Source organism: Nilaparvata lugens, chromosome X (genome assembly GCF_014356525.2).
Source record: "Nilaparvata lugens isolate BPH chromosome X, ASM1435652v1, whole genome shotgun sequence".
NCBI classification, from domain to species: domain Eukaryota; kingdom Metazoa; phylum Arthropoda; class Insecta; order Hemiptera; family Delphacidae; genus Nilaparvata; species Nilaparvata lugens.
The window spans coordinates 66,028,352-66,053,411 of record NC_052518.1 but is presented as its reverse complement, the minus strand read 5'-3'; the positions used below and the strand labels follow the sequence as shown (position 1 = coordinate 66,053,411).

The following is a 25,060-nucleotide window of genomic DNA, read 5'->3' as shown; positions in this document are numbered from 1 at the left end:
ACATCATAATTCATGCCTCATACACTTGGCACTTTATCAATTAATCTGCATCAATATGGCAATATTTCTAACTAATCTGCATCAATATCTCTTTTCTGTGTTAATATTCAAAAAGATACATTAACAATCGAATATTGTTCATCAACGGAAAATATAGACTTGAAATATTCCCAAAGTGAGAGTACTTTACTAAAATTCATGTAATAGTTGGAAAACTATGAGAGATAAAAAACATTTTGCATTCAAATGAACTATTATTCTCTCTATTATTTTGAACTCATCATTAACTTTGGTGGGATTGGATCACAACAGGATATTTCAGGAATACGTTTTTAGGCATTTTTAGTCAGCGTCTGGAGGGGAACTGGTCTCCCCGACAGTAAAGCTCCTTTTAAAACCACATTCGAGGGGATTTACTGACGGCGTCAACTGAGCTCCTGAGAGAGGAGCTTTACTGACGGGGAGACTAGTTGTTGTCAGCGTCCGAGGAGCTTAGTTGTCGTCTACAGTCCCAAAAACTAGTCCCCTCTGAACCAGTAGAGGATTTACTGTCGGGGAGACTAGTTGACGCTAGCATGCAAGGAGCTTGATTGTTGTCACCAAACCCGACAACCAAGCTCCTCGTACAAAACTATTTTATGAAAAATCACTATAAGGAAATTATGATTGATGTTAAAAATTAGAAATTGATTTCCAGAAAAATTTACTTTTATGGACTTAGTGGATTTTCCTTTTATGGATTCCACTTTCGATGTAGAATTATTCCTACAATTCACATTACAAGGAAAAACAAAAATATAAGAGTATAAAGTTTCAATCTGAAGTTTTGAATGCCATAAGTTGAAGACTGAACAGTAGATCAGAGTTTTGCTTGATGATATAGACTATGTTATATTCTATGCATACATGTATGCAGGAATCACTTGCAAGATGTACAAACTCATTCTGAAACTGCTTGACATTCAATAAGGTACATTTCCAAGTCAGTTGAATTCGGAAAGAGGAGTAGTTTATTTTTTGAATTTTATGTTTGCAGTGATAGAAGTGATAACTCTAACAAGCTTTTCTTCTAATAATCGAATTCATAGAATGTGTACAACAGCAGTATCTGTGATTGTACTACTTCCCCGCCCGCTTCAAGCTGGTTTTAATAGGGTATTAGCTGTCGGGGAGACTAGTTGTCGGGTATGATCACAACAACCAGACCCCTCATAGGCCTATCCAGCAGGGGATTTACTGTCGGGGAGACTAGTTGTCGTGAGCGTGTGAGGAGCCTAGTTGTCGCCAACAACTAGGCTCCTTCGTTCTACTAGGGGATTTACTGTCGGGGAGACTAGTTGACGGCAATGGTACATTTTACCAGGGGATTTACTGACGCCTGTGATCAAAATAGCGAGGAGACTAGTTGTCGGAGAGACAGGTTGGCGGCGACCCATCTGGCGGCTTTGAAATACATAGGTGAAAGATTACTTAAGCAAAACAAACTCATTCTCGGTAGAATAACTTTATTGATATACCCGTCGGTACCCTGACAAGGTGCTTCTGCACACAGGGAACACTATTGGTAATGGCACGTCATTCTCGTTCACCGAGTGCCGATGTACAGTCACGCACCTCCTGCACATGACAAAATGTCCACAAGGCTCTGTAATGTAGGAGCACTTGTGGACTCTGCAGGTGATGCAGGCTAGGTCGCCTTCGCCTGCAACGGCATCACCTTCCTCGATGGGAATAGCAGCCAAGTATTCAACTTGCTGCTGGCTCAGATGTTCGGCTTGCTGCAAACATATTAAATGGTGAAGCGAATGAAATTCAACTTGAAATAATTGAAATTGAAATTCAAAAAGTAAAATAAATATCAATGAGCTGTTTCCCCTAATACTGTAGCTGATATTCTACGCAAGATGAACCACAAGAGTAGATATAAACTGAGACTTCAAGGAAGCTTTTTTGCTCGAAATCCCCCTCTCACCCCTCGCCCATAACACCTTCCCCCTCCCCCCTCTCCCATCCCACCTCCCCCCGCCCTCACCCCTCCCCACAAAAGGTGGGGGGTGTTCTAAAAATAGATTTTCCCTCTCTCTCTCTCTCTCTCCCTCTCTCTCTCTCCTTCTCTCTCTCTCTCCCTCTCTCTCTCTCTATCTCTCTCTCAAATAGATTTTCCCTCCCCCTTCCCCAGTATAGATGAGGGGGGTGGATATCGAGTGAGGGAAAAAATAATTTCCCTTTGAGGGGGAAATTCCCTCTCTACATCTAATGCTATACTGACAGATTAAAGTGAATTGAGAAATTCCCTATCTCTCTCTACATCTAATGCTATACTGACAGATTAAAGTGAATTGAGAAATTCCCTATCTCTCTCTCTCTCTCTCTCTCTACATCTAATGCTATACTGACAGATTAAAGTGAATTGAGAAATTCCCTATCTCTCTCTACATCTAATGCTATACTGACAGATTAAAGTGAATTGAGAAATTCCCTATCTCTCTCTACATCTAATGCTATACTGACAGATTAAAGTGAATTGAGAAATTCCCTATCTCTCTCTCTCTCTCTCTCTACATCTATTGCTATACTGACAGATTAAAGTGAATTGAGAAATTCCCTATCTCTCTCTCTCTCTCTCTCTCTCTCTACATCTAATTCTATACTGTCAGATTAAAATGAATTAAGAAATTCCCTCTCTCTCTCTCTCTCTCTCTCTCTCTCTCTCTCTCTCTCTCTCTCTCTCTCTCTCTCTCTCTCTCTCTCTCTCTCTACATCTATTGCTATACTGTCAGATTAAAGTGAATTGAGAAATTCCCTATCTCTCTCTCTCTCTACATCTATTGCTTAATAATCTATTCCTATACTGTCAGATTAAAGTGAATCCTTATCTCTACAATAATCTAAGTTCTATAATATCCATATTATGCTTGGTTTCCAACTGACAGTCAAGAGTTCAATAAAACTGTTTATCAATATTATGCATGTGTAAAAAATTGAGCTCTTTTGCTGTACAAACATCCCAGTCGTTATTGTTAAAGTGTTTTCTCCGACAATATGTAAGTATAATTGGAATGAGCTAGCATATCTGAAAATACTTACATATTCTCATACCTATTTCACTCGGGGGTGGGGGCTATCTTAATACTCAACATCTATAGTTACCATGAAACTGTCTTAAGAATATGCGATTCCCACTCACATTCAATTCCCATGAACAAGAATTAAAACTTCTGATGTTATCCTCATTCAAAACCACTGAATATTCTTTCGGTAACTTAATAGTGTGTTTAAAGTCACCTTCACTATCAATATCAATAATTTTAAGGTGAATTTTGCCATTATCAGCAAATGTTACCTTTGTTACTTTGAACCAATCAAAAGGATAAAATTCATAACTCCAATCGGGTAGTGGATTTGCTTCTACAGAGAACTCATTGAAGCTTCTCCAATCAAAATAGTGAGACATTATGTGAACTTGTCACCTCGAGTGTTTAGAGTGAAGTGATGCACGCGCGCCCGTGCTACGCCCCCTCTTGTTGAATGTTTCCCCAGAGAAATGACGCATGTGCTACGCCCCCTGTAGGTGAATGTCTCCCCCTTCCCAAATTCTATAGATAAGAGTGTTCACCTTCATACAACTCCTACATAAAACTGTTACATTCAATCATAGACACATGAAAAAATGTATAGTCTGATTTATCATCTTGAAGTAGCATGTGTTAGCAAGAAAACCATTGAAGTTCACTGTGCTTCAAATTTCTCCCTCATTATGCCAAGTGTTATCCTTTCACAAGATTTTATGTTTTCGGAGACAATACAAAGCCTTTATACTGGGCTAAACCCATTTTTGTAGTTATTATTTCCGCAACCTGATTTTCGGAAAGGTTATGTTGCTTAGCTTCTATCCAATTCATATTAAAGCTAACGCGTGCATATCCGCTGATGATATCGTAAGCTATCTTATGGATGAATAAATTAAGATAATCTATGAATGCAGCCGAACATTGCAGTCTCATAACAGACCCCTCTTCCGAATTTTTAATTGCCTCAGCTATTTCATCACAAATGCTTTTCAAAGCGACTTCCATCTCGTTTTTCTTAATGAAATCTCCTATATCATTTTTAGTTGCATACTTGTCTGCAATTTGATTAATCAGAATAGCAATAGCATCTTTTGTAATGAATTGTTCAATACCATCCATAATATTAGCTTTTATTGCACTCGCCATTTCAGATAATTGTTTTTCAAACTCTTCCTTTGTTAATGAAGAACTAGTCAATTTCTGCAAAGTAGATTCTAAATATTGCTTATCAATTGGCAATGGGTGTGTTTCATTTATTAGTAAAAATTTCTGTACTAAGCTGTTTTAATTTAGTATTGAGGTAGTTTCTGTCCAAGACCTCCAAATTCTTAATTTTATCTGATATGGCTTTTAATTTCTCATCTAAATAACCTTTATCAACTTTATCGTTGTTAATACTGTCCAACTGGGATGAAAAGCTGTCTGTTAAAGTTTTCACTTCTCCTAGAGCAGATTCTAAAGTGAGAGTTCTCTCTGCAATAGCTTTATAAATATTGGCACTAAAATTTTGTAATGAACTTAGAATATGTTCTCTTTCAATTATGCTCACACCAATATTCTTAGTATTTTCCGAAACGAGTTTGGTTATTTGTGAATCTAAATGAAATTTCACAGCTTTGCTGATTCCTTGCTGATTTATCGATTCAATTATTTTCTGTGTTATCGAGTCAATATCACACGTAAGATTAGCACTACTAGGTGTATCAATCCGACCGAATCGATGCAAAGTCATCATAACACTAAACAATTCGTTTTGCTTCTTTTAGCTCTTCAATTATACACGAAATCTCAACATCATATAGGTGAGAAATCACCTTGCTATGCTTTCAACGAAGGCTGTTTCAACGACCCCCACTCCTCCTACCCCTGTCACATGATCACACACCATATCACATGACCAGTCTTTGTCAGCATCCAAATCTTGTTTCAATAAGTCTGTATGACGTCATTTCTCAACTATCTTACTATAAATATCACTACATTGATCTGTATTCGTTCAGTTCGATAGTGTCAATGGTGGAGTAAACATGGATACTTCTAAGGTGTTTGATGTGCCTATGCTCTGTAGTAATAAAATCAAGCCTACCAATGAGCGGTTTGGTTTGTGGCTTCTATCAGAAAACTTGTGCAATGACAACCTTGTGACAGACATTGGAAATATTGATTACAATATTGCTGGGGAAGAACTGTTTGTGCAGGATGAATCAAATCTTGTGCCTATTACAGAACCTTTTTGTGACAATATAATGCTTGTGAAAATCTGTGCTTTGGATGATTGTGAAGCAATCGATAAGAGACGTTTTGTTCTAAAAAAGGATATATGTGGTGCATTCAACTTATATTTGAGAGGCAAATTCTCTAATATGGTGTCAGCTAAACATGGAGTCAAAGCAAAGCTACCTTACCTATTGGACAGTGGAAGTGATATGTCTCAAAAGATTCTACAAGTGCTTGGCAATGACAATTACAACGAAGTGAAACAAAAATACCAGGAACCAGTGGGGATACCTTACAAAGTAGAGCTTGCAGATGTCCCAATTGCTACATTGATAGAAGAACTACCGAGATTATTGGATCAGCTGAGGAAGGAGCACTCCTATCTACTAGACTTGGACATAACACAGGTATTTGCTGGAATATTCAACAAGAATGGAATGTGTGACTTTCTAACTACAAATCATTGTTTCTGCTTTCAAGGAGAATATAAAGAAGACTATAATGTGATAGTAGATAACAATAAAACTGTTGGGATTGATTGCTTGACTTGGGTTAATAGTAATGTGAGGGTAAAAATTTATAATAAGTTTGTATGTCAAATCACAAGCCCTGGTGTAAATAAGCAGTTAGGTAACCATATTGTAGACTTTATTGCCTGTCCAGATACAAGATTACGGGAAACCTTTACCTCTGATGCAGCTAAAATGCATGGTATTACACGTTTGGAAGCTACAATCTATAACTATAGTTTAACAAATAGAGACAGTAGCAAAATCTTTGACCCTATTCAAGATAGCTTGTCACTCTTGAATGATAGTAGAAATTATTTCCAAAATGCTCCAATTTATTCTGTGTCCTTGGCTAAAATGTGGAGAAAACTGACAGATAATTTAAAAAATAGTTGTTGTTTGGTCTATAATGATCTACTACAGTATGTTTACTGGGGTAATAGCAATATCAAGAAATTGACTGGAGTACGAGTAAAGCTCCCTACTGACCCACAACATAGAAATAAAATAATTTCTTATGTTATTTCTGCATTCAGTTTCAATTTACTACCTATAAATTATGTAGAAATTTTTGAGGATCCATCAAACAAAAATAATATCAGTTTCTCACAAAAGTGTTATATTAAGAGTGGTGAGACATATTTCTCCAAGTCAACCACAGTTTTCTCTACCATATCCAAAGTTGTTGACCTAGATGAGTTGGGCCTTGTAGCAACAGGTAACTTGATACCACAAGTCTTAAGAAAACGAGCAAACATAACTTGTAAGCTTCTCCCATACCTGTTAAAGAGATACAGCCCTTGTCTCCTATCACAGTGCTATCAGCCAAAAGTGTAAGCTAGAACTGGATGAAATTGATCTAAAACGGAGGAAAATTGAGTTTTTTGAAGCCACACAGTCATTTAGGGAACAGCATAAGCAGCTAGCAATTCAAATTCAAATTCAAATTCAAATTTATTTCTCAAAAAACATACACAATTATAATAATCTAATATTATAACATATAAAAATAATACAAGAAAAATACTATTAAATATATAAAATGATCCCAAAACTGCAGTATATTATTTTTTTATGTCCATCTATGTTTAAGGAGTAGCCTACAAGGTAAAACCTGTGCGTAGACCTAAGTTGCAGTAATATATTTATTCAATATAAACTAAGAAATTGAACCAAAAAAGAACAAAGATTAGTGGAACTTACACACAAATATAAGTTTGTAGATTAAAATAGATAAAAGTTAGTAAAACACAATAATTATTATTCTATGATAAAAAAAACAAAACATAAAAACAAGAAACAGTTGGTGCTTAGAAGATTTTTTCTTCAGTTTTATTTGATCTTATCCATCTTGCAATTTAGTTTTTTGCTCCGGCTTGTATTGGCAACAAACTGAGTAGGAACAAGATTTATTATCCTCTGTGATAAGTAAGTGAATTGTCTTCTACATACATTCAAATCCATTCTCTCTTGATGGAATGTTTCTCTAATAGGACGTAAATTTAAATTCAAGTTTCTTTCACGAAGAAGAAATTTATTTTTATTCTTCTTAATATATATTATCAAATTTTTTATGTACAGCTGTCGAACAGTTAGTACTTTGAATTCATTGAAAAGATCGCTTGAGGATAAAGTCTGGGTTTGCCTAGAATTGTTTTAATAATATATTTTTGAATTATGAAAAGTTTTCCAAAATGTGTGTTCAAGGCTCCACCCCAAGCTCTTATTCCATAATGTAAGACAGCTTGTGCATAAGAGAAGTAGATTAATCGGGCTATTTTCAAGTTATTTAGTTCTCTAATTTGATGAAATTTATATATTAGAAATTTTATTTTTAAACACATGCTGTTTATATGAATATTCCATCTCAGATATGGATCCAACGTATTCCCAGGTATTTTACTCGGTCCTTTTTTCGAATTTCAGGACAAAAGCAGTGATTTGTTGATTGTTGACAATTGCAGTTTACTTGGTGTATTTTAATACTTTCTATTTCATGAGGTTGTGTTTGGGCATTGGGTGAGAAAGTCATGAATACGCTTTTAGAAGCATTTAAAGTAAGCAGATGTTCATCGAGCCAAGATTGTGCTACTCTTAGACCATTTTCTGCGCTAAGGCGCACGTCCTCCCAGGAATTGCCGGTGAAAGTGAGAGCAGTATCATAAGCAAAGGATACGATTGAGCAGTTCCCAATGTCAACTCTAAGAAAATCATTAATATAAATTTGGAAAAGTATTGGTGATAAAACAGTGCCTTGAGGCAGACCATATTCAGTAAGTTTTTTATTACTTGATAAAGTATTCAGCGTAAGTAGTTGATACCGTTCAGTTAGATAACTATTGAATAGTTTGAGAGGTGAGCCTCTGATTCCAAGGTGTTCCATGTTCTCTAATAATCTTGACTGGGATACAGTGTCAAAAGCCTTTGCCAAGTCTAAGAAAGTTGTTAAAGTTTTCTTTTTACTGTTGAAGTTTTCAATTATTCTTTCCAAAAAGTCGGATATTGCATCTTCTGTTGATATGCCACTCTTAAATCCATACTGATTTCTGTTGATAATTCTATGTTTATTCAAATAACTTACTAGTCTCTTCTTATAATTTTCTCCATTATTTTAGCTAAATTATTTATTAAACTTATTGGGCGATAATTTGAGGGGTTTGATTTATCACCTGATTTATAAAGAGGAACAACTTTAGCAACTTTAAATAGTTTAGGAAAATAACCTACCAAAAAACATTTATTTATTATCATTTTAAGAGGCTCTACAATATAGGAAGCTATTTTTTTCAGACAGGCAGAACTCAAATTGTCTACTCCAGGAGAAGAGTTACTTCTGAGAGAATTGATTGTGTCTATTATTTCATCATTGTTTGTATCAGCCAAATAAAATGAATTGAATGAGGGGATTGACGAATCGGCATGAGTACGTTGTCTAGGGCTGTTATTTATTATTTTATTAGCATATAATTGACCTACATGCGTGAAATGGTGGTTTAGAACTTCGGGATCTATATTGGGTATTTTTTTATCTCGTTTTATATTCAATAGATCATTGATACACTCCCATGTCTTTTTCGAATTGCCTCTGCTTTGGAGTAGTATATTATTATAGTAGTCATACTTCGATTTTTTTATCATGTTGTTTAATGTGTTTCTGTAGTTTTTATATAGTGATTTGAGAAAGTTGTTTTGAGGCTGTTTTTTTAATTTCTGATGCATTTTATCTCGTTTTCTTATTGACGTTATTAATCCTGCAGTTATCCAAGGCTTGAGAGGCTTTAGTTTGTGTGGTACAATTTTTATTTGGGTTGCATTTCCAATCTCAGTGGATAATGCATCAACGAATAATTCAACAGCATTTTCAATATTCAAATCAAGTTGTGATGCAACCTCGGACCAATTGTACTTCTTAAGATTATTTATCAAATCATGGTAGTTTATAGATTTTCTAGTGTTAACACTTGGTTCAGTTCTACCAGTATTTTCTCCAAGACCAATGTTTATACAAGTCAGATAGTGGTCAGTAATACTTGTTTTCATTATTGATCCAATAATAGACTCACAAACATCATTTGTTTTTCTGTAAAATATGTGATCAATACATGATTGGGATCCGTTTATTTCTCGAGTAGGTTTATTAATGTAAGATTTAAAACCATTTGATGACAAAAGATTGAAATATTCATTAACAAAGTTTGTGTTACTGTTTATATCTATGTTTGTATCACCGATGATTATTATGTTTTGACTATTTTCATGTTTCAAGTAATCAATGCAATCATTCAGACTATTGAGAAAAATTTGCAAATTAGAAGAAGGTGAACGGTAAATAGTAACTATTGTGAATTAATATTTTCATCAGGTATACTGACACTCAGTATTAGAGAATTACATTCGAGTATAAGAAAATTTATGTTTTCAACATTGAATGTGTTTCTAGTAGAAATACAAACTCCATCGCATTTATTCAGTCTACCTGGTACACTATGAATTGAATAATCATTCAAACTGTAATTAATTGTGCTATCGTTAATCCAAGTTTCACTAAGTGCTATAAAATCAAATTTAGTATCACAATTCCCTAGAATATATGCTAAGTTATCAAAGTTTTTATTCATACTTCTTATATTCATGTGACAAATATTCACAAATCTACATGGCTCAGTGGTATAATTTTGCGGTTTGAAATTAAAAATATCATCTACTTGAATTGTATTGTATGACTCAACTGAGATTTCATTATCAAAATTATTTATTAAATCATTCGTCATATTTATAGAGTAAAAATAAATTTATCACAATAAGGTAAAAGGCTCCAAAAACTAATCTGTTAAACAGTAGTGGAAAATGAGAGTCAATTGTTTTTGATTTGTGATGAGCCAGCAAAATGTTAAGGTTCTCGTATTTCTGTTTGAATGACACAATTTCGAGTTGGCTCTTAATAAGTGTAGTGACATAAAAGGTTTTTGACCTCTGCTCTAAATACAATATTTTATTGGCCATAGTCTGTTTTATCTATTAAACTTTGAATTGCTCTAATATAGCAGGGACAAGTTGTATCATTTACTAGATGTTTATCATCCTTTTTAATGTTCTTGCAATTAGCACATATAGGTGCCTGTGATTTGTTAGGGCAAGTTTTGTATTCGTGATTCTCTTGAGCACAGAAACCACAGATTGTAGTTTCTGCTTTACAAAATTTTGAGGTGTGGCCAAATTTCAAGCATTTGAAGCAACGAGTTACTGATGTGTAATCTTTGACTCGACAAGAGGTCCAATCTACATAGATTTGACCCTTATTAATTATTTCTCGTCGAATATCAGGAGAACATTCGATTACCCAATGGGTGTACTCTCTCTCTTTCTTACCTACTTTAAATAATGGGTTGAATTCCTTATCAAATTTTTCTTTATTTATTGTGTTTGAGAAATTCCTGTTGAATATTTCTATACTTAAATCACTCTGGCTCAATTCTTTAGATACATTATACATAATTACTCTAGGTTTTTTCAACGAAGGAGTACTAATTTCTAAATCTTTATCATTAATTAGTTTGTTTCCTAGAACTTTTACCTTGTCCTCGGATGGGTCCATCACCAATAACACTCCACCTCCACGTACATTTACCGCTTTTTTTATTTTCAGTGATTTTTCTTTTGGAATAGTTTTTTTTAAAGTTTCTCTGACTTTTGCACTGCTTTCACTATCACTTCCTGTTACCACTGCAGGCTTCACTATCACGATGTTCTTCTTCTCGGTTATCTTGCGCACTAATTTTTTTCCAGTCAATTGTTGCTGCTGTTGCTGCTGCTGTTTATTTATTTTAATTGGAACCTGCACTACTTCTGCAAATGATCTTGTAGCAGTAGTAGTGGGTGGCTGTCCTCTCTTGAAGTCCGATGAGAGCTGGTTTATGCTTTTTTCCAATGTGTCCAGTCTGCATAGAACTTCGTTCTTTTCTTTCTCCTGGGTTTTTTTCCTCGTTTCAACTCTGGTTATGATCAATGCCAGCTTGTTGCACAGAGCACTGTATTGATCAAAATCCGCTCGAGATAGCTTTTTTTTTTCAAATGTCTCACTGCCCCATTTAATGAGATCGGAGTAAAGATCGTGAAGAGTTCCCAAGTCTTCCAGTAAACTCTGGTCCATGATTCTGCTCGCATTTTGATCCTCCATGTTGATGAAGCTGCATCTCTCCGAATATTCATCATCCTCCTCAAACTCAGGAGCTAGAAGAGGCGGCAATTTCACCGGTCCAGAACTATCCATAATTGAAGTTTTTTATGGAAATACACTTCATAACACTACGAATACTTTTCAACTGTTATAGTTTAAAGACAATAATTTTATTATTGCTGATGGCTAGAATACTCTTTGCTAATTCTACAGTAAGACTACGCTGGCACTACGATGTCTACTCTACCGCGTTCGGCTGACGAACTGAATCACAGTAGCAGAACATAGTAGCAAAACTGACGAGCAGAATTCGAGAAAGAAATAGAAAATCTGAGAGAGGAACTTGAGCCATATTTCCATTCACATTGGCAAAATTTTGATCTAAGTGGAGTGTACAATGTGACTGCATTTACTGTGAATAATTCTGGGAAATTCCCATATGTAGGTGTACTGAGGGAGGAAGATGATTTGAAAAATGTTTACTTTGTAAAGGGGTGCTATAAAAATGTTTTTATTAATGCATACAAAGCTATCGAAACTCTCAAGAAAGAGGGTTATTTTGTAATCCCTTACACTGACAAAAAAGAAATAATTTGTCTACCAAGGGAAGAGAGAATTTGTGTAATTACAGTCAATGGTATGACAAGCTATAATGGTCATACATTTCCAAAAATACAAAATCTAAAATTTTTGTCAGATGTATGGAAAAACTTGGAAGACACCCCATTCACACAAAAAGAAGTGGAGCAGTATAATAACATCACAATGCTGGAAATTAAAGGGAAAGTAAAAGTAGGACAGTGCTAAAGATAAGAAGAGTTACCAGAAGGTACAGAGTTGGTCATTATTGCAATAAAAGAAGTGTACAATAGAAACAATACTCGGTATATTCTACAGTTTGAAAATCTGGAAGTATTGTATGTGTCAAACTATTGGTTAGAGGAAGAATTTGAAAAGCCAAACATAGATTTGAATTATAAAATTGGAATCAAGCTAGATGTTTTTAAATATACACCCAGTAGGAATAAGGAAAGAGTTACTTTCTGTATTTGATTTGGCCATAGATATGCTTTGATGTATGTATAATAATTTAAAAATAGAGAAAATTATTGTGACATTGAGTGTGGACATTGACCTCTCCCCCCTTCTCCGCATTCCTCTCTCATTTTTTCTTTCCTGCTAAATAAGTGGAGGAGGAGGATAAAGGAGGAGGGGGAGGAGTAGGAGGACGAAGGAGGAGGAGGAGAACGGAGGACAATTTTTGTCCTCAGGGGAGGATTTTTGTCATCAGAGGGGAGGATTTTTGTCCTCGGAGGGGAGGAGGAGAAGAATGGAGGACAAAGGAGGAGGAAGGAGGACACAGCAAATCAAAGGTTAGTTAGTTATTTGATTGGTGTGTGCTCATGTGATAGGGTGGTGGAGTGGGGGTCATTGAAACAGCCTTCGTTGAAAGCATAGCAAGGTGATTTCTTACCTATATGATAAATTACAAGAAACGTGGGCTGCACATAGGTAATTTTCGGTTTCATGTGTGTGGTGATGACATTCAATATTGGTGTCTAAGAACGGTTCAGCGCAAAGCCCACAGTTTACCAAATTTTGAAATTCATGCTCTTGACTCTCGGATAAATGTTGCATCGGAATTTCACGTTTCATATCCTCATATAGGTAAGAAATCACCTTGCTATGCTTTCAACGAAGGCTGTTTCAACGACCCCCACTCCTCCTACCCCTGTCACATGATCACACACCATATCACATGACCAGTCTTTGTCAGCATCCAAATCTTGTTTCAATAAGTCTGTATGACATCATTTCTCAACTATCTTACTATAAATACCACTGCATTGATATGTATTCGTTCAGTTCGATAGTGTCAACGGTGAAGTAAACATGGATACTTCTGAGGTGTTTAATGTGCCTATGCTCTGTGGTAATAAAATCAAGCCTACCAATGAGCGGTTTGGTTTGTGGCTTCTATCAGAAAACTTGTGCAATGACAACCTTGTGACAGACATTGGAAATATTGATTACAATATTGCTGGGGAAGAACTGTTTGTGCAGGATGAATCAAATCTTGTGCCTATTACAGAACCCTTTTGTGACAATATAATGCTTGTGAAAATCTGTGCTTTGGATGATTGTGAAGCAATCGATAAGAGACGTTTTGTTCTAAAAAAGGATATATGTGGTGCATTCAACTTATATTTGAGAGGCAAATTCTCTAATATGGTGTCAGCTAAACATGGAGTCAAAGCAAAGCTACCTTACCTATTGGACAGTGGAAGTGATATGTCTCAAAAGATTCTACAAGTGCTTGGCAATGACAATTACAACGAAGTGAAACAAAAATACCAGGAACCAGTGGGGATACCTTACAAAGTGGAGCTTGCAGATGTCCCAATTGCTACATTGATAGAAGAACTACCGAGATTATTGGATCAGCTGAGGAAGGAGCACTCCTATCTACTAGACTTGGACATAGCACAGGACTTTGCTGGAATATTCAACAAGAATGGAATGTGTGACTTTCTAACTACAGATCATTGTTTCTGCTTTCAAGGAGAATATAAAGAAGACTATAATGTGATAGTAGATAACAATAAAACTGTTGGGATTGATTGCTTGACTTGGGTTAATAGTAATGTGAGGGTAAAAATTTATAATAAGTTTGTATGTCAAATCACAAGCCCTGGTGTAAATAAGCAGTTAGGTACGGTAACCATATTGTAGACTTTATTGCCTGTCCAGATAGAAGATTACGGGAAACCTTTACCTCTGATACAGCTAAAATGCATGGTATTACACGTTTGGAAGCTACAATCTATAACTATAGTTTAACAAATAGAGACAATAGCAAAATCTTTGACCCTATTCAAGATAGCTTGTCACTCTTGAATGATAGTAGAAATTATTTCCAAAATGCTCCAATTTATTCTGTGTCCTTGGCTAAAATGTGGAGAAAACTGACAGATAATTTAAAAAATAGTTGTTGTTTGGTCTATAATGATCTACTACAGTATTTTTACTGGGGTAATAGCAATACCAAGAAATTGACTGGAGTACGAGTAAAGCTCCCCACTGACCCACAACATAGAAATAAAATAATTTCTTATGTTATTTCTGCATTCAGTTTCAATTTACTACCTATAAATTATGTAGAAATTCTTGAGGATCCATAAAACAAAAATAATATCAGTTTCTCACAAAAGTGTTATATTAAGAGTGGTGAGACATATTTCTCCAAGTCAACCACAGTTTTCTCTACCATATCCAAAGTTGTTGACCTAGATGAGTTGGGCCTTGTAGCAACAGGTAACTTGATACCACAAGTCTTAAGAAAACGAGCAAACATAACTTGTAAGCTTCTCCCATACCCTGTTAAAGAGATACAGCCCTTGTCTCCTATCACAGTGCTATCAGCCAAAAAGCATAAGCTAGAACTGGATGAAATTGATCTAAAACGGAGGAAAATTGAGTTTTTTGAAGCCACACAGTCATTTAGGAAACAGCATAAGCAGCTAGCAGAATTTGAGAAAGAAATAGAAAATCTGAGAGAGGAACTTGAGCCATATTTCCATTCACATTGGCAAAATTTTGATCTAAGTGGAGTGTACAATGTGACTGCATTTACTGTGAATAATACTGGGAAACTCCCATATGTAGGTGTACTGGGGGAGAAAGATGATTTGAAAAATGTTTACTTTGTAAAGGGGTGCTATAAAAATGTTTTTATTAATGCATACAAAGCTATCGAAACTCTCAAGAAAGAGGGTTATTCTGTAATCCCTTACACTGACAAAAAAGAAATAATTTGTCTACCAAGGGAAGAGAAAATTTGTGTAATTACAGTCAATGGTATGACAAGCTATAATGGTCATACATTTCCAAAAATACAAAATCTAAAATTTTTGTCAGATGTATGGAAAAACTTGGAAGACACCCCATTCACACAAAAAGAAGTGGAGCAGTATAATAACATCACAATGCTGGAAATTAAAGGGAAAGTAAAAGTAGGACAGTGCTAAAGATAAGAAGAGTTACCAGAAGGTACAGAGTTGGTCATTATTGCAATAAAAGAAGTGTACAATAGAAACAATACTCGGTATATTCTACAGTTTGAAAATCTGGAAGCATTGTATGTGTCAAACTATTGGTTAGAGGAAGAATTTGAAAAGCAAAACATAGATTTGAATTATAAAATTAGAATCAAGCTAGATGTTTTTAAATATACACTAGTAGATAGTATGATGAGAGAGCTAGAGCAATTGTGGAGTGGCTGATATGCTATTTTTCAAATCATTAAAATTAACTCATTTTTACTAATTTTCGATAAAATTCATTACATTCTAAGAGAAAATATCATTTTTTCAATGAATTATTCATAAATATCTCAAAATTTCATAATCAAAAATAAGTCAAAAAAATCACTTTTAAGTATCAGAAAAATTTTTTGGAGCGACTTATTTTTCAACAAAAATTGGAAAATATCATTGAAATTTAATAATTGAGAATCATGATAAATTTTAAAAAATTATGAAAATTCTCTCATTTCTAATATAGGATATTTATCATCATCTTCTAAACCTAATAAAACTAATTTTATTTCAAGTTTATTAAATTCTTTAATAGATTTTTCATCAAACATTTCTAAATACTTTTTTGGTAAATATGTTATAAATTCTTCTAATTCAACTGACATGAAACATCCATTTTTTGTTTTGATTTTTTTAATATTTAAAATTTCATATTCTTTATTAATTTCTAACTCTTTTATTTTTTTAGTTATCTTAATTTTTCCATAATTATTGAATTGTTTCATCAATGAAGACATTTTTATATTTCTATTTATATGGAACAAGTTTTAAGATATTTTATATTTTTATAAATCATTATATTGATACTTGAATCTATTATAATATTCATTATTTATTGAAGATATATGTTTGAAAAGTTCAGTCCATCTATCTGTATCAAGAATAATTTTATCATTTCCATTTTGTAAAACTATTTCAGTTTTTTCTCTAACTCCTTTTATAAATACTTGAAATGATTCAGTTATATTTATTGTTTCTGATTTTTCCATTTAATAAATAAAAATTTATCTAATGAAGAAACATGAATATATAATTCTAATGAACTGGTTCATTAGAATTATATATTCATGTTTTTTTATTAAATAAATGGATGAGTTGATTCATTGTCATAAATGTAAAAAGAAGACAAAAAATATAAATTCAGAAATTATTCAAATGAGTAATGGATTATATAGAGTAGCAGCAAAATGTCTAATATGTAGAACTAATAAAAGTAAATTTATAAAATCTCCAAAAATTGAAACTAAGAATATTGATTTATATAAAGAAATTGAAGCTATAGAATTACATAAACCAGTTATAAAAAAAATTTAAAAGAAGAAAAATTTTAACATTAGGAATTGATGATTTATGGGCTATAGATCTTATGATATTTGATAAGTATCATGAACAAAATGATGGATATAAATATATTTTGAATGTTATAGATACATTTTCAAAGTATGTATGGGTTGAACCATTGAAAAAGAAGAATGGATTAGAAGTTTCTAAAGCATTTGAAAAAATTCTAAATAATACTAAAAAAGTTAATCATAAGTCTCCAAATCTTATACATTCTGATAAAGGTCTTGAATTTAGAAATAGAGAATTTAATTCAATATTAAAAAAAAAATAAAATAAAATTATATCATACAGAAAATGAGGAGAAAAGTGTAATAATTGAAAGATTCAATAGAACATTAAATAATAAATTGAAAATTATTTTTGAAATAAATAAAAATTTTAGATGGATTGATGAATTACAAAACATTATTGAAAAATATGATAATACTAAACATAGTACTATAAAAATGAATCCTATAGATGTAGATGAGAATAAGGAGAATATATTATTGAATACTGTTTATAATTTCAAAACTTCAAATAATATTATTAAACCAAAATTTGAAATAGATGATAGAGTTAGAATTCCATCATTTAAAAAATCATTTGAGAATAAATATAAAAATAATTGGACTAGAGAAATTATTATTATTAATAAAATTATCTATACAGATCCTATAACATATAAATTGAAAGATTTAAATAATGAAGATATAATTGGTAGTTTTTATGAAGATGAATTGAAGAAAACATTATTATAAAATATATAATTTTTTTATATATAATGGAAAATAAAAATCATATATGTTCAAGATGTAAAATAAATAATGAATACATGAAAACATGTTCAAAATGTGCAATAGATAGAACTCATGATAATTTTTATAAAAGTAAAACTTGTAAAAATAATATATCAAGTTGGTGTGAAGAATGTGATATTAAAAAAGTTAGAAATTACTATTATAAAAATAAAGATAAAATTTTAAAAAAAGTTAGATGTGATGTATGTGATAAATTCATTACTAAAACATATATGAAAAAACATCAAGAAATGGAAAGTCATATTTCAAATCTAAAAAAATAATTTAAGTTTTATTTAAAAGTGAATTTATATGTTCAATTTGAGATTCAAAATCTTTTAATTTATCATTTATTTCATTTTTAAGATTATTATATGTATCCTGATTTCTATCTATACTACTTTTATCAAGTTTTTCAAATAAGATATGAATAGCTTTATTAAGTTTTTCATCTAAATTTTTCATAAAATTTTTAAAATAATCCATTGTTATAAACTCTTCATTAAGTTTTTCATCTAAATTTTTCATAAAATTTTTAGAATAATCCATTGTTATAAACTCTTTCATTATATTATCAATTTTATGTTTACATTCTTTTATAATATTTTGTAATTCATCAATTTCAAATTTTTGTTCTGATTTTATATCATCACCAAATTGATTAAATATCAATGAATGATAAGAAACCATATTTATTATTAAAAATTTTTTGTGAAATTATTTTTAAATTACATCCTTCTGAAAATAATTTTAAAGCATATAAACAAAGATGTCCACATATTGGTGGATCATAATCGTTTTGTATTTCATCTGTTGAAATAAAAATTTTATTATTCAATGAATATTTTTGTAATTCTAATGGTGGATTAGCATTTCCATAACTATCAAAATAAAGTACATTATTATCTTTTTTCTTATAACAAGTCCAATGTGTTCCTGTAGAAAACATACTATCTAAATTAATAATTCCACATTCAATATCATATGGTTTATCAATTGGAGATTATCTCTCATAAAAATTTCTTTAAAATATTTTAATTTTCTTGAATAATTTTCTAAATCACTAATAGATAATGGAGTTATTTTTTGTTTTTTTTAAGTAAATCAGAATATATTGAATCAATTTTTTTATTTATAGATGTTTTTAATCCTTTTCCATTTTGATCATTTTGTATTAAATCATCAAGTTCTTTATCAATTAAATCATGTAACCAAGGAACTATTTTTTCTTTAATTAGTGGAGCTACATTATTCCTAAAATAAGGTGTTACATTTTTAACTAGAGGTATATTATTTTCAACTTTTGTTAGTAAATCATTCAATAATCCACTACCAAATTGATTATATAATAATGTTAATCGTAAACCTTTTTTATTTTTTAAAGCTTTTTTTACATCATTATATTGTTTATTAGTTAACAAAATTTCATTTTCACCATTAGATAATTGATATTGTTTAATGTTTTTTATTAGCTATTCTTATAGTATTTTCTTGATTATTAGATAACTTTACTTTATGTTTTATTAAATCCATTTATTATAAAAAAATTTAAATCAAATTAATACTATTTCTATTAATATCATATAGGAAGTGCATTTCAGAAAAAACAATAACATATGCAATTGTACCATTATTAGCATTTGGAGCTGTTACAGGATTTGAAAAATCAAGTTCTATTAATATATCACTTTTTATTTGTCCTAAATTTGTAGGGTGTAAATGTGTATCAATTACAACAATAGGATATTTGTTTATAAGATCATCATAATTTAAATATACTTCATCATCTCTAAACATTACTCTTCTAAAGTTCTGATACATATCATATAAAATAGCTGTTTTTTTATTAGTAAAATCAAAATTTTCCAATTCATAAGGATATCTTTCACCATTAATTTTTACAATAGCATTTTTTAATTGAACATTATCAAAAGTTGAAGGATCTTTCTTTTCATCATTTAATTTATCAGTTTGTAAACATATAACTATGAATTTTGGATTATAGATATTTCTAAATGAAGTTGTAATATCAAAACTAAATGTTGAACCAAATACACCTTTTTTATCTATACACTGCCATTGGAAGTAATCATATTTCAATTTTTTGTCATCACTTATTGATTTTAATTTATTTATTATTTGAATTTTAGCTATATTAGAGAATTCAACTATTGGTACTCTTAAATTAAATGTTTCAATTATAATCTTACCTTCTTATGGTTCAATTGCTCCTTGTGTTGTATCTTTCCATCTAAAGATAGCATCATGATCTTCAGCTCTAGTGAATATTGTTTCAAAACCACCTTTATACATCGGATATCTTAGATGATCAAAAAATCCTAAACCTAATTGTCCTAATGTACATAGAACTTCAAATTTTCCACCAGTAAATTTTGAAATGAATCCAGTATTATTTAATGTTTGTTTATGCCCATTATTATAACTTATTAATCCTTTTATAGTTATTCCTGGAAAATCAATAAAATCTATTAAAGTATTATGTTTTCTAAGTTCAATTTTCTACTAAATTACAATGTATTTCAATTACATCAACTGATCTTAAATTTTGAATTTTTTAATTATAGAATGTATCATGATAAATTATATCATTTTTTGTTAATCCTAATAAATTTTTCATTGATTCTGAGAATCCAAATAGATAATGAGATGTAATAAATTGAATTTTATTATCATCTCTACTAATAATAACATTATAATCTTCATTTTCCATATGAATATTTATGAGTGTTTGTATTCTTTCTAAAGTATAGTAATTTTTTGGAAAATTAATAGTTTTATAATTTTTTTCTTTCTTTTCTTTATAATATATTTGACCATCTTCTCTTAAATTATAAATATTGTTATCAGAATAAAATCCTAATAATGTTAATTTATAATTATCTTCTTCATTGATATATATTGATGCTCCAGATGCAATCTCAATTTAGAATTTGAACCACTTATTTTTAATAATTTCATTTATAATAAAATAATTTTAAATAAATAATGGATATAACAAATTTTTATGAAGAAAAAATTAATAATTCATTATTATCACATCCATTGAGAGCTATTATTATTGGTAGTTCTGGTAGTGGAAAAACTAATTTATTATTAAATTTAATTTATAAAAAAGAAAGTGGCTTAAAATTTTTATATCTTTATGTTTTTAGTAAATCACTAGAACAAAGATCATATACAGATTTACAAAAACATTATCAAAAAATTGAAAATAAAATTAATAATAAAATAGCTTTTTTCTTTAATTCTTGTGATGATTTAATTTCAATAGATGAATGTTATGAAAATTCATTAATTGTATTTGATGATTGTTTAATGGAAGAACAAACAAAAATTAAAGAATATTTTATAAGAGGAAGACATAAAAATATTTCATGTATCTATCTAAGTCAAAGTTATTGTCATCTAGATTTAAGAGTAATTAGGAATAATGTAGATTTATTATTTATTTTTAGACAAAATAAATATTATACTAAACGAATTCATGATGATCATGTAGGATCAGAAATGAGTTTTAATGAATTTCAAATTTTATGTAAAAAATGTTGGGATGAGCCTTATGGTTTTATCACAATAGATATGACTAGAAAATCAAATGATGGAAAATATAAACTAATGTTGAAAAATGATATATTAAATAAAAAACGTACATTTAACATTATAAAAAATCAACATTCAAAAACATACATTTAACATTATAAAAAATTAACATTCAAAAACATACATTTAACATTATAAATAATTAACGTTTAAAAATGTACATTTAACGTTTAAAAAAGTTTAAAAACATTTATTTAACTTTTTTTTAAATAATAATAAATTTTTTATCTATAAATGAAGGATCTAAAAAATGAAGATTTGAGAAAGTTAAATCAAATTGAAAAAGATTTATTACAAAGATTCAAAGAAGGTGAAAAAGAACAAATAAAAGAAAGAGATAAAATTGAACAAAAGAGTAAACTTATTAAAAAAGATCCATATAATGGATTAGAATTTAATGAATCAATAATGAATAAGAAAAAAGATGAAATTACATTATCAGAAGCTAAACATGTTCATAATTTAGAAAAAAAACTCAAAGATGAATTTAAATCACATCATATTCGTGAAGGAATAGAATTAAAAGAAAGAGAAAAAAAATATGAACCAATAGTTAAAGCTTTAAAAGAAAATAGAATTCATGAAGTTGAAAATTCAAAAGATGTTCAAATTTTTAATCCAAAAATAGTTAGTACTCCATTTAAAAAAATTCAATTTGAAGATGAAGATGAAAATGATTTCCATTATAATGAATCTACATCTACAATTGAAGATCTAATAACACCTGAAAAAGAAACTTTTAAAACTAATAAATCTTTGAGAAAAATCATGGAATCATCTATTATTAATATTGGATCAATTGCTTCAAAATTTTTACCAAGAGCACATGATAAACAATTTGGTATTTGGTATGATGAAGATATTGAAGAATGGAAAATTGGTAATTATCCTATGACTGTTGATATAGATGATATTATAATAAAATATAATGAAAATGAAGAAAAATATAAAGGTACAGAAGGTTTATGGAGACTTTTAACTAGAAATGATTATTTAGGACGTGAAATGTTTACAAATGATGATTGGAATAATTATAAGAACATCATGATAAAAACTTATTCTCTATTTCAAAATAATGATCCAAAAAGTAGAAAACCAAAATCAAGTAAAGGTAGAAAATGGAAATTAGTTGAAACCATTTGGGAAGAACTTATTAATCAGAAAGGATCTGGAGTATTAGAATTTAATCATCAACCAATTGAATATAGATATGTTAATAATTTGAATGAATTAATTAAAAGATTAAATTATATTTCAGCACAAGAAAATGCTGGTAATAATAGTTTTCATAATGAAAAAATGTCTCTTGTTAAATTTATGAATGATAGACTTACAGAAATAATTGATACACCAAATAGTACTAAATATTTAATTAGATGTATGTCTTTATTACCTGAAAATGTTATAGGATCTGGTTTAGTTAATGATATTATAAATAATTTACCTTTAGAGTTCCATTATCCAGGTGCAAATTTCTGTGGTCCAGGAACAAAACTTGAAGAAAGATTAAAAAGAGGTGATAAAGGAATTAATCCAACTGATGAATTTTGTAAGGAACATGATATATTTTATTCAAATAATAGAACTCCAGAACAAAGATGGATAGCTGATAAAAAATGAGAAGATCAAGCTTTAAATCGTTTATTTTCAAAAGATGCTACTTTAAATGAAAGAGCTATGGATTTAGTTATTGCTCCTACAATGTGGGCTAAAAGAAAATTAGGATTTGGTCTAAATAGCTCTTCATTAATATATTCCGATGAATGAAATATTGAATTTTTTGAAAAAAATCATTTTATTAAAAAATTATTTTTTAAAAATTTATTCCTCCAAATTTTTTTAAAAATTATTTATTATTTTATATTTTTATGACCCCATGGTAAAGTATTTATTTTATCTTTTAATATGTATCTTTTTTCATCTTTTGAACTTAAAGCTAATTTATTCAAACTTATTGTGTATAATTCATGTTTATAACTTCCAATACAATTCATTTCTCTATACTCTTCTTTATCTTCAAATAAACATTTCTTAAAATTTTCCATTTTTATGTATCTATTTTTAGTATTTTCATCTAATTCATCTAATTTTATATTTTTGTTCATTAATAAACATTTTTTAATACCTTTACATTTTACTTCATTTTTATTATTTGAAAACATATAACTATAGCATTTAGATCTTAATACACAAAACTCTTCTAAAGGTATACCATTCAATTCATCTTTAAATTTTCCAATTACTTTTTTATTTTTATCATTATAACATTCATGATTCTTATCATAATCACTTGTATCAAATTCTTTTTGATTATTTTTTATTATTTCATAAGGATCTCTTCTCATTTCTAAAAAGAAACTATCTGTATCCATGTATAATAAATTAGCATCTGGATCATATTTTTTAATTTTATCATAATAGAATTGATACATTAATAATTTAGATAAATCTAAAACTGAAAATCCAATATAAATTGGTTTATCAAATTTAACCTTTTGTTTATGAAAATGTGTAGCAATACAATCATCATCAAATATTTTGAATCCTTTAAAATTAGATTTTTTAGAAAATTTGTATGACGATTCTTCATCACCTAATTTTATTTCTAATCTATTTCTTACATTCTCCATCGTTTTTCCAAATACACTGTTACACATAAGTTTATAAAAGTCCTTTTCAAAATCACTTTTACTTTTAGCTCTCATATTTGTATTAAAATTTATATATTTTTCCATAAAATTACTTTGTTTAAATTCTATAACTCTATTAATATTTTCTAAAATCATACCTTTCTCTAAATAATATTTTAGATTTATAATGTGAACAACATAATTATTTTTATCATAAAGAGTTGTACATAATCTTTTATTATAATGTTCAGGAGCTAAAGGTAAATCTTTATGATTATCATGCAATTCTTCTGGATATTTTAAATCTACTTCAAAAATATATCCAACATCATCATTTTCATCATCATTTTTAATTATATCTTCCCATTCATCCAAATTTCTAATATCTGAATTTATAAATTGTAAATCTTTATATGGTAATTTTTGTGATAAGGCCCAACCATATAAATTGTTCGCATCAATATAAAATAAATAATTTTGTTTTTTATTTGGATTATAATTTTTTATATATTTATTATTTGCTTTAGAATATCTAGTTATACATTGTGAAATACCACCTCTAATTCCTTTTTCAATCATTAAATACATGTTATAATCATGTATTAAATCTAGTTCTATTTTTGTAAGTTTTAACATTGCATCCCATGCTAATGATGGAGCTGTTAGATAATGAGCAGGATCTAATTTATAATTATTTATGCAACAATCTCTAAAATTTTCAAATATATCAGCTAATAATAATACATCTTGTATATTATATAAATCAGAATAATTTCCTAAATTTTTATTTTTTAATTTATTCCATACCATTTTATAATGTAAATAATCTTTTGTATGAGTTCGTTTTCAGGAGTTGGCACGCCTGAAGTGCTCTGTCAAAACAAATTCATATCGAGTCAGTTTTTAATACAATTTTAAGATAGTTAAAAGTTGAATGAGGTAGTTACTGTGATATAGGTAAGGTGTTCTTGTGTCTGTTGGTGTTGTTAAGTAGTGAAATATCGCACCAATCAATTCCGTCGTATTTGTTCTAACTCACTGTGGTTTGTTCGACATTAACCTAAAAGGGTATTTGGAATCTTGTATTCAATTTCATCAGTAGCTACAAGACGTCC

The 25,060-nt window shown here is 30.0% G+C and overlaps 1 protein-coding gene across 2 annotated transcripts in view; it reads right to left on the bottom strand.

Moving 5' to 3' along the window:
- Window positions 1-1,188: 1,188 nt before the first annotated feature.
- The window catches only part of LOC120354353, a 47,293-nt gene continuing 23,421 nt past the window's right edge, over window positions 1,189-25,060 (bottom strand). The window contains exons 1-3 of one of the 2 annotated variants that reach the window (XM_039441388.1): window positions 22,760-23,518; window positions 19,905-20,162; window positions 1,189-1,778 (exon numbers count right to left, since the gene is read on the bottom strand). In XM_039441388.1, the coding sequence (XP_039297322.1) occupies window positions 1,506-1,778; window positions 19,905-19,961 (330 nt within the window). In that variant the 5' untranslated portion in view covers window positions 19,962-20,162; window positions 22,760-23,518 and the 3' untranslated portion in view covers window positions 1,189-1,505. Of the gene's footprint in view, window positions 1,779-19,904; window positions 20,163-22,759; window positions 23,519-25,060 lie in introns of those variants that run through there. The other variant, XM_039441389.1, reaches the window with a different exon arrangement.